We start from the raw sequence: 12111 nt of genomic DNA on the forward strand, positions 1-12111 counted from the left end.
AAACATAAAACTAGTAGGACACCACCCTTCTAATAGAAACATAAAACGAGTAGGACACCACCTTCTAATAGAAACATAAAACTAGTAGGACACCACCTTCTAATAGAAACATAAAACTAGCAGGACACCACCTTCTAATAGAAACATAAAACTAGTAGGACACCACCTTCTAATAGAAACATAAAACTAGCAGGACACCACCTTCTAATAGAAACAAAACTAGTAGGACACCACCTTCTAATAGAAACATAAAACTATAGGACACCACCCTTCTAATAGAAACATAAAACTAGTAGGACACCACCCTTCTAATAGAAACATAAAACTAGTAGGACACCACCCTTCTAATAGAAACATAAAACTAGTAGGACACCACCTTCTAATAGAAACATAAAACTAGTAGGACACCACCTTCTAATAGAAACATAAAACTAGTAGGACACCACCCTTCTAATAGAAACATAAAACTAGTAGGACACCACCTTCTAATAGAAACATAAAACTAGTAGGACACCACCCTTCTAATAGAAACATAAAACTAGTAGGACACCACCTTCTAATAGAAACATAAAACTAGTAGGACACCACCCTTCTAATAGAAACATAAAACTAGTAGGACACCACCCTTCTAATAGAAACATAAAACTAGTAGGACACCACCTTCTAATAGAAACATAAAACTAGTAGGACACCACCTTCTAATAGAAACATAAAACTAGTAGGACACCACCTTCTAATAGAAACATAAAACTAGTAGGACACCACCTTGTAATAGAAACATAAAACTAGTAGGACACCACCTTCTAATAGAAACATAAAACTAGTAGGACACCACCCTTCTAATAGAAACATAAAACTAGTAGGACACCACCTTCTAATAGAAACATAAAACTAGTAGGACACCACCCTTCTAATAGAAACATAAAACTAGTAGGAAACCACCTTCTAATAGAAACATAAAACTAGTAGGACACCACCCTTCTAATAGAAACATAAAACTAGTAGGACACCACCTTCTAATAGAAACATAAAACTAGTAGGACACCACCCTTCTAATAGAAACATAAAACTAGTAGGACACCACCTTCTAATAGAAACATAAAACTAGTAGGACACCACCTTCTAATAGAAACATAAAACTAGCAGGACACCACCCTTCTAATAGAAACATAAAACTATAGGACACCACCCTTCTAATAGAAACATAAAACTATTAGGACACCACCCTTCTAATAGAAACATAAAACTAGTAGGACAAAACCCTTCTAATAGAAACATAAAACTAGTAGGACACCACCTTTCTAATAGAAACATAAAACTAGTAGGACAAAACCCTTCTAATAGAAACATAAAACTAGTAGGACACCACCCTTCTAATAGAAACATAAAACTAGTAGGACACCACCTTCTAATAGAAACATAAAACTAGTAGGACACCACCCTTCTAATAGAAACATAAAACTAGTAGGACACCACCTTCTAATAGAAACATAAAACTAGTAGGACACCACCTTCTAATAGAAACATAAAACTAGTAGGACACCACCCTTCTAATAGAAACATAAAACTAGTAGGACACCACATTCTAATAGAAACATAAAACTAGTAGGACACCACCCTTCTAATAGAAACATAAAACTAGTAGGACACCACCTTCTAATAGAAACATAAAACTAGTAGGACACCACCCTTCTAATAGAAACATAAAACTAGTAGGACAAAACCCTTCTAATAGAAACATAAAACTAGTAGGACACCACCTTCTAATAGAAACATAAAACTAGTAGGACACCACCTTCTAATAGAAACATAAAACTAGTAGGACACCACCTTCTAATAGAAACATAAAACTAGTAGGACACCACCTTCTAATAGAAACATAAAACTAGTAGGACACCACCCTTCTAATAGAAACATAAAACTAGTAGGACACCACCTTCTAATAGAAACATAAAACTAGTAGGACACCACCTTCTAATAGAAACATAAAACTAGCAGGACACCACCTTCTAATAGAAACATAAAACTAGTAGGACACCACCTTCTAATAGAAACATAAAACTAGCAGGACACCACCTTCTAATAGAAACAAAACTAGTAGGACACCACCTTCTAATAGAAACATAAAACTATAGGACACCACCCTTCTAATAGAAACATAAAACTAGTAGGACACCACCCTTCTAATAGAAACATAAAACTAGTAGGACACCACCTTCTAATAGAAACATAAAACTAGCAGGACACCACCTTCTAATAGAAACATAAAACTAGTAGGACACCACCCTTCTAATAGAAACATAAAACTAGTAGGACACCACCTTCTAATAGAAACATAAAACTAGTAGGACACCACCTTCTAATAGAAACATAAAACTAGTAGGACACCACCTTCTAATAGAAACATAAAACTAGTAGGACACCACCTTCTAATAGAAACATAAAACTAGTAGGACACCACCTTCTAATAGAAACATAAAACTAGTAGGACACCACCTTCTAATAGAAACATAAAACTAGTAGGACACCACCTTCTAATAGAAACATAAAACTACAGGACACCACCCTTCTAATAGAAACATAAAACTAGTAGGACACCACCCTTCTAATAGAAACATAAAACTAGTAGGACACCACCCTTCTAATAGAAACAAAAAACTAGTAGGACACCACCCTTCTAATAGAAACATAAAACTAGTAGGACACCACCTTCTAATAGAAACATAAAACTAGTAGGACACCACCCTTCTAATAGAAACATAAAACTAGTAGGACACCACCTTCTAATAGAAATATAAAACTAGTAGGACACCACCCTTCTAATAGAAACATAAAACTAGTAGGACACCACCCTTCTAATAGAAACATAAAACTAGTAGGACACCACCTTCTAATAGAAACATAAAACTAGTAGGACACCACCCTTCTAATAGAAACATAAAACTAGTAGGACACCACCCTTCCAATAGAAACATAAAACTAGTAGGACACCACCTTCTAATAGAAACATAAAACTATTAGGACACCACCCTTCTAATAGAAACATAAAACTAGTAGGACACCACCTTCTAATAGAAACATAAAACTAGTAGGACAAAACCCTTCTAATAGAAACATAAAACTAGTAGGACACCACCTTCTAATAGAAACATAAAACTAGTAGGACACCACCTTCTAATAGAAACATAAAACTAGTAGGACACCACCCTTCTAATAGAAACATAAAACTAGTAGGACACCACATTCTAATAGAAACATAAAACTAGTAGGACACCACCCTTCTAATAGAAACATAAAACTAGTAGGACACCACCTTCTAATAGAAACATAAAACTAGTAGGACACCACCCTTCTAATAGAAACATAAAACTAGTAGGACAAAACCCTTCTAATAGAAACATAAAACTAGTAGGACACCACCTTCTAATAGAAACATAAAACTAGTAGGACACCACCTTCTAATAGAAACATAAAACTAGTAGGACACCACCTTCTAATAGAAACATAAAACTAGTAGGACACCACCTTCTAATAGAAACATAAAACTAGTAGGACACCACCCTTCTAATAGAAACATAAAACTAGTAGGACACCACCTTCTAATAGAAACATAAAACTAGTAGGACACCACCTTCTAATAGAAACATAAAACTAGCAGGACACCACCTTCTAATAGAAACATAAAACTAGTAGGACACCACCTTCTAATAGAAACATAAAACTAGCAGGACACCACCTTCTAATAGAAACAAAACTAGTAGGACACCACCTTCTAATAGAAACATAAAACTATAGGACACCACCCTTCTAATAGAAACATAAAACTAGTAGGACACCACCCTTCTAATAGAAACATAAAACTAGTAGGACACCACCTTCTAATAGAAACATAAAACTAGCAGGACACCACCTTCTAATAGAAACATAAAACTAGTAGGACACCACCCTTCTAATAGAAACATAAAACTAGTAGGACACCACCTTCTAATAGAAACATAAAACTAGTAGGACACCACCTTCTAATAGAAACATAAAACTAGTAGGACACCACCTTCTAATAGAAACATAAAACTAGTAGGACACCACCTTCTAATAGAAACATAAAACTAGTAGGACACCACCTTCTAATAGAAACATAAAACTAGTAGGACACCACCTTCTAATAGAAACATAAAACTAGTAGGACACCACCTTCTAATAGAAACATAAAACTACAGGACACCACCCTTCTAATAGAAACATAAAACTAGTAGGACACCACCCTTCTAATAGAAACATAAAACTAGTAGGACACCACCCTTCTAATAGAAACAAAAAACTAGTAGGACACCACCCTTCTAATAGAAACATAAAACTAGTAGGACACCACCTTCTAATAGAAACATAAAACTAGTAGGACACCACCCTTCTAATAGAAACATAAAACTAGTAGGACACCACCTTCTAATAGAAATATAAAACTAGTAGGACACCACCCTTCTAATAGAAACATAAAACTAGTAGGACACCACCCTTCTAATAGAAACATAAAACTAGTAGGACACCACCTTCTAATAGAAACATAAAACTAGTAGGACACCACCCTTCTAATAGAAACATAAAACTAGTAGGACACCACCCTTCCAATAGAAACATAAAACTAGTAGGACACCACCTTCTAATAGAAACATAAAACTATTAGGACACCACCCTTCTAATAGAAACATAAAACTAGTAGGACACCACCTTCTAATAGAAACATAAAACTCACTGTTTAGTCAGGAACATTCACGTCAAGTCATTTAACCATTTATTGCATAATTGGAATACAGTTAATCTTGGTGTTTAACACCCATGGAGCCAAACTCGTTCAGTAACGAGATACGGCCACTGGAGGTCGCTGTGCCAAAACTAAGTTGTCTCGTTGAGAAATGAGACAAGGGGTTAACTGTGCAGCGTGCAGCTGCGCGCATGTTGTGTTCCCTGTGAAAGACTCTGGTGCATATGTCATAACGTGGCTCGCACAGAAACAAAATGGAGCATCTAGGCTGCATAGACTTCCATTCTATGCTGAAACATAAAAAGGGCTTTATCTCTGAATAAGGTGCAAAGAACGCCAGGGAAGCAGAGATCTGATTGTTTTCACGGCGACACTTTACCGCGATGGTCGGCCCCGGTTTGGATTTTAGTTTCGCGAGCGTTTGTAAACAAATGGATTATCTTCCCCAATCGTCAGCGGACACTCACATGCACACGCACGAAGCATCCGAGGCTTTTCAAAATAAAGCGTAAGTAAACGGCGGCACCAGCAACAGCTAGAAATGTTAGAAACCTTGGCTTCCGTTGTGTTAAAGGGCTCCGCGATAGGAGATGCTCCCTGAAATTTTGTGCAAGCTTTTCTGAGCATGCTACGCAAAATCAGGGAACGCAAGCAATACCCCCCATAGAGATACAATAGCAGAATAATAGCAATACATTGACGTGTAACTTAGTCAAAATCACAGTATTTGAGCTTAACCACGTTGACATGTAACTTAATCAGACAATCACAAGTATTTGAGCTTAGCCAGACTGATCGTGCAAAGGTGGAGGCTGGGGTGGAGGAGGCAGCAAGCAGCAGATGATTCCGAAGCTTCGGAAACCAAGCATTGGTAGAGAAAGCAAGCCCTATTTAAAGGAGCCTTCCCTACTGATGTCAAATATAGCTGATCTACAAGCTCACAATGCGTTGCAAATAGATCTGAAGTGGCAAATACAATTCGGGTTGTGTTATTTTTTTGATCTATGAAAGGTATGTTTATTTGTGTTTACGGTATGTGTTTCCTTATATGTAAGTTAAATGTTCTCAAATAGAAACTTTAATCAAATCAAAGTTTTTGAAATTGATTATTTTCAATATATTCGTTATTCTTATCTGACAGTACATAGTTGACCGGAGTCCCCCCAGGATTATTCTAGGTCCACTCCTTTTTTCCCCCTCTACCCCCAATCTCATTACTGAAAATATCCAATCTACAAGCCCACAACACACTTGCTATTGCGCACTTGTAGATCGGCTATTTTCTGTGAATATGGACGTGAGGGTTCATGTGGTTACGTTTCTGTATAAGTCAGTGGTCTTCAACAGGGGGTCCGGGACCCCTAGGGGGTCCTCAGAGTTACTACAGGGGGTCCTCAAAATCTTTGCTTGAATCCACTTGAACCCTAGTGTCCTTATTCTGAGAACTTTAGCCAAAAATAGCAGATCTACAAGCTCACAACGCCTCGCAGCGGCTATTTTTGGCAAAGAGCAGACTAAGTACAGAGTGAAAGGTCAAATGTATTAAGTATTGACGGTTCAAGTGGTTAAATATCTGAAAACACTTGAGATATTTGAAAATACACTGGTTGCTGTCAAACAATGAAACTTTATGGAATCTATGAATAGGTTGTGGGGGTCCCTGCTTCATCTCTCTCTCTCTCTCTCAACTAAGGGGTCCTTGGCCTGAAAACGTTGAAGACACTGGTATAAGTAATAAACTGATTCAAAAGGTTTGTCTCCCATGCACCTCCCCCCTCCCCCCTCTCCCCTCTCTGTCTCTCAGGTTCTAAGATCATTAACCCATTCAGGTTCCTGGAGATCTTTGAGACGTGGGGGCCGTACATCGATGGAGAGCTGATCAAAGAACAGGCTGTTACTGCCTTCCAGAAGGGTCACTGGCAGAAGGAGAAAGCTGTACTCCTTGGTATGACACACACATATACACACTGTGGGGTCCGGGGACCCCCAGGGGTCCTTGAGGGAGTTCTAGGGGGTTGACACACACATATACACACTCTACACCAGTGCTTTTCAAAGTGGGTGACCGCGACGCCAGTCCAGGGCTGCCGCGAGATCTTTTGATAACATTTGGAATTCATTTGGACACTTGAAGAAATATTTAGTATCATTTTAAACTTGAAGTACAAAGTTATTTTCAGTCAGTTCTAACCAAAATGGCTGTTATCTCAACTTTTTCCTCACAACATAATCACTAAAATATCGTCACTGTCAGGCAGAAACCTCTGTCGCACAAAACTAGTGAAAACAGCCGATCTACAAGCACACAACCTTGTGTGCTTGTAGATCTGCTGTTTTCACTAGTTTTGTACATTTTATAGATGATAAATGCAAAAAGAAAGGTTTTGGACATACAAGGTTTCCACCCGACAACAATGATATTCTATAAATATGCTGGGTGCTGGGAGTGAAAACTATAAGGTGCCTCGGATTAAAACAATATTTATAGGGTGCCCTGAGACAAAAAGGTTTGGGAACCCCTGTTCTACACCAGTGGTTTTCAAAGGACCAGGGGTCCTTGAGGGCTTTCCAGGGGGTCACCACTCCCCAGCTAAACGATAGTTGGAACCAAATGGACACTTGTGGGTCTGTAACCCAGAGAGTGTACAAATGGAACCAAATGGACCCATTTATACACTCTCAGAGTTAAATTAACATTGATTTTACAACATAAATTGGGATCCCAGAGATAGAGATTCCATTAAATGGGGTCCGTAGCCCTAATCCATGTCAAACTGGGGGTCCTTGATGGTTGAGAATCACTGCTAGAGCCTGGTGTATCTTTGGGGGTCCGCAGGCTAATAATTGTCAATTTGGGGGACCTTGACATGAAAAGGCTTCAGAAACACTGCTCGACACCAAATATCTTCACCGAAAATAGCCGATTTACAAACTAGTTTTGTTGCAACACGTTGTGAGCTTTTATATCCGCCATTTTCTTTCTATGAACGTCTGCCCCGGCATTGGGACACTAGCGTTCAACTGGTTAACCCATTTAGAACGGGTACACATTATGGTGTATCATTATTTTATGCTTTAACTATTGAAAAATAGCAGATATACAAGCTCACAGCGGCACCGAGTGCCACGCTGCAAGCTTGTAGATCTGCTATTTTTGAAAAAACGTGAAAATTTGAATTTTGACCCGATTCTATAAGTGTCTTTTGAATCCTTCTAAGAGTTTTTGAAAAACCTATGTTTCTATGTCAGCAATCTGGCCAGCCATCGTCAAAGAAAAGGTCCTTTTCACTTAACTGGAGCTCAGTTAGTCTGTTCTTGAGGGACTACTATGTCAGTGGTGCTCAAACTTTTTCGTGTGACGGACCCCCAAAATTATATTTATTTGGCCACGGACCCCCATCTCAAAGTATTTAGTTCCAGGGACCACCCAGAAGCAAAATTTGAGATACAAACGTTTGCTTTAAAAATACATATGTCCAAAGATTTGCACACATTTTCACAACTTTTTCAAAAATAGCAGATCTACAAGCTCGCAGCGCGGTGTGAGCTTGTATATCTGCTATTTTTCAATAGTTAATCATTCAATAATTCTAGGCCCTAAGCCTTGAAACTTGGATCGTTCCCAAGATATTTAGTGCAGAAATCCTCTTGGTTCTCTGGAGTGAGGCAGACGTTCTCATCGCTTTCAGGCACGACCTCGGAAGAAGGGGTGATCTTCGTGTACGGCGTCTTCACCAAACCCGTGTCGGCGGTGGAGTGCACGGTGTACACCACGGCCATCTTCAAACAACACGCCCTCCGCGTCCTGCACAAGTACCTGCCCATGTACCTGGAGGCTGACCGTAGGGACATGCTGGCTCAGGTGAGACATGGACGCTGACCGTAGGGACAGGGGCGTCACACCAAATTCTGGGCCCTGGATACAAGGATTCACTGCGGGCCCCCCATGAATGTTAACTATTGAAAAATAGCAGATATCCAAGCTCACAGCTTGGCACCGAGTGCCGCGCTGCAAGCTTGTAGATCTGCTATTTTTGAGAAAATGTGTGCATGTTTCCATGTCAGTGATGCTCAAACTTTTTCATGTGAAGGACCCCCAAAATGATATGAATTTGGCCACGGACCCCCATCTCAAAATATTTAGTTCCAGGGACCTCCCCGGAAGCACAATTTGAGTTACAAATGTCCGCTTAAAAAAAATACATATATTCAAAGATTTGCACACATTTTCACGCCTTTAAAAAAATAGCAGATCTACAAGATCGCAGCGCGGCACTCGGTGCCGCGCTGTGAGCTTGTATATCTGCTATTTTTCAATAGCTAAAGTTACTAGGGCCCCTCCACCTTGGGCCCTGGTAACTCAGTCCCACTTTCCTACCCCTTGTGACGCCCCTTCGTAGGGACATGCTGGCTCAGGTGAGACATGGACCTGGAAGGAGAGTCAGGGTTCCCACGGTCATGAAATTCCTGGAAATATTTTGAAATTAGAAAAATATTTTTCCATTTACTGGAAAAGTTTTGGAATTCACCAAGGGTCCTGGAAGGTCCTGAAAAAAAAATAGCTATGCATTGTCTTTGGTTATTGATTTTGTCAATACACCTCTGAAATGACAAATTAAGCATTGGCCAAATTGTCAAATATTAGAGGCAGAAATTGTGAAAATAGCCGATCTACATGCTCACAACGCCTTGCGTTTGTGAGCATGTAGATCTGCTATTTTCACAATAGAACCGTGTTATACAAAACTCCTGGGCCCTATTATGATCCAGGTCTTATGCCTTATGCCTTAACTTCTTTAACTTTTTTTCACTATTTTGAAAAACATTTTTAAATACTTCAAATGCTGATCTACATCTGCACGTTGTGAACTTGCAGATCAGCTATTTGAAATATTTAAAAAACAAAAACAAAATAGTAAAAAAAGGCAAAGAAGTTAAGGCATAGGGCATAAGACCTGGATCATAATAGGGCCCGAAACTCTTAGTGCTCGTCAGGGTGGGGGTCCCCAGTTAAAATATGATTATTTCGGAGGTCACGGCCTGAAAAGGTTGAGAACCACTGGCATACACTACCTGTCTTTAGGCATTGCACATAGGAGTAAGCGACCTGTTATTGAGCTGAATTATTGTTATAGTCCTGGAAATTGGGTTAAATATTCCGGAAAGGTTTTGGAAAGGTTTTGGAAAGGTTTTGGAAATTAATTGGTAAAAATGCGTGGGAACCCTGATTTGAGTCCTCTGCCATCTCCTGTGCTCTTCTTCCCCAGATCGTCACAGACTACGTCTTCCTGTGTCCGTCCCGCAAGGCGGCCCGCGCGGGCACGGCGGCGGGCAGCGCCGTGTGGATGTACGTGTTCGACCACGTGGCGTCGGACCCCCGCGTCTGGTCGGGCCTCACCTTCTGCTACCGGCACGCCTGCCACGGCGCCGAGCTGCCCTTCCTGTTCGCCAGCGCCGCCGTGGCCAACTTCACGCTGTCGCCGCCCGAGAGGCTGCTGTCCAACCGCATGCTGTGCTTCTGGGGCGCCTTCGCCCACGCCGGCGACCCCTCGTCGCGGCTCCAGCAGACGGCCTTCTGCCGGCAGCAGCGCGCGCCCGCCTGGCCGCGCTACTCCGACACCAGCAGCTGGCTGGCGATGAACCTCACGGTGCGCTCGCACGCCCAGGCGGGCACCCGGGACCACATCTGCGACTTCTGGGACAAGCTGGGCATCTACTGAGAACAAGGGTTCCCACGGTCATGAAATTACTGGAGATGTTTTGAAATTAGGAAAAAAAAGAATTCCAGTTACTGGAAAAGTTTTGGAATTCACCAAGGGGTCCTGGAAGGTCCTGGAAAAAATAGCTATGCATTGTCTTTGGTTATTGATTTTGTTAATACCTCTGAAATGACAAATTAAACATTGGCCAAATTGTCAAATATTAGAGGCAGAAATTGTGAAAATAGCAGATCTACATGTAGATCAGCTATTTTCACAATAAAACCGTGGTATACAAAATTCCTCAACTCTCTTCAAATATGATTATTTCCGGGGTCACAGCCTGAAAAGGTTGAGAACCACTGGCATACACTACCTGTCTTTGGGCATTGCACATAGGAGTAAGTGACCTGTTATTGAGCTGAATTATTGTTATATAGTCCTGGAAATTGGGTTAAATATTCTGGAAAAGTTTTGGAAATTAATTGGTAAAAAATGTGTGGGAACCCTGTACTAAGAAGATCAGTGTTTCTCAAACCTTCACATTTCAAGGTCTCCCCTTAACTCTGACAGTGTACAAATGGAACCAAATAGATAGATAGGTACCTTTGTTATCCCAAGGGGGGAAATCAGTTGCCCAGAGGCAGCACAGCAGTATAAGATTATTTACAAAGTTACAGAGAAGTATGAAAAAGAAAAAAACAAGAACAGAGAAAAGAGTACAGTAAGTACAGTAAGAGCAAGGTACAACAGGAAAGGGAACGAATAATATACATAAAGTGTCCTAAAGCAAGACTATCAATATAATACAGTGCCCAGATCAAAGTGACCATAACAGTCAATGCTATGTCAAACACAAGCAGAAATACAAAAGAAAACAAAACAAGAAAGGGTGATGCCGCAAGACGCACAAGAGCACCCTCCCTGGAAGGTCCTTAGAGGTCAAAGTCAGTGCAGATATAGTTCCAGAAAAGAAAAAAAAGGCTACCGTCTTCCTTTTTTTTTTTTAACAATATGTTTATTTTCTTTTAGTTTTTTTTAGAGACACACAACAAATACAAATACATGACAATGAAAATGAAAATACAAACTGCAATAAAATAACTTGAATGACACTACAAACGAGAAACAAAAACTAAAAAAACACCAACTTACAAAAATAAAAACAAACAAAAATGAGCACATATACCATTAACACCCACAGAGTCCCAAGCCACAAGGCCGAACAAGTGCCTGCAGAGAGTGCAATTACCCCACTTCCGATTCCTCCATCAAGTGAGAAAGGTCATTGCCCTTTATATACTGAATAAAGTTCCCCCATATTTTCTCAAACAGCTCTTGTTTGTTTTTGAGAGTGTATGTGATTCTTTCTAATGGAAGGCACAAAGACAGTTCCTTAAACCACTGAGCGATGCTAGGTTTCCCTGTCTTTTTCCATGAAAGGGCGATAACCCTTTTGGCTTGTAGGAACCCAAGATCCAGAAATTTTATCTCGTTGTTTTTTATCCTATGGCCGATCGGGTACAGGCCTAATAAGAAGAGTTTTGGATCTAGCTCAATGTTAATAAGTAGTATCCGTTGTAGCTCAGGCTACCGTCTTCCTACGTTAGGAAGGTAGTCCTTGTCAATCGACCGTTGTGTGTCTCGTTGTAC

General features: G+C 40.2%; 1 protein-coding gene across 1 annotated transcript in view; it reads left to right on the top strand.

Annotated features, from left to right (window-relative positions):
* The window catches only part of LOC308308674 (crystal protein-like), a gene marked incomplete at both ends in the record, with an annotated part of 28686 nt that extends 18207 nt beyond the window's left edge, over positions 1 to 10479 (top strand). Inside the window, 3 exons of the mRNA XM_080754120.1 lie at positions 6564 to 6704; positions 8449 to 8621; positions 10027 to 10479. Coding sequence (XP_080610246.1) covers positions 6564 to 6704; positions 8449 to 8621; positions 10027 to 10479 — 767 coding nt within the window. The remainder of the gene's footprint in view (positions 1 to 6563; positions 6705 to 8448; positions 8622 to 10026) is intronic.
* Between the last annotated feature and the right edge of the window lie 1632 nt (positions 10480 to 12111).

This window comes from Nannobrachium achirus, assembly GCF_963921795.1.
Source record: "Nannobrachium achirus genome assembly, chromosome: 2".
Taxonomy (NCBI): domain Eukaryota; kingdom Metazoa; phylum Chordata; class Actinopteri; order Myctophiformes; family Myctophidae; genus Nannobrachium; species Nannobrachium achirus.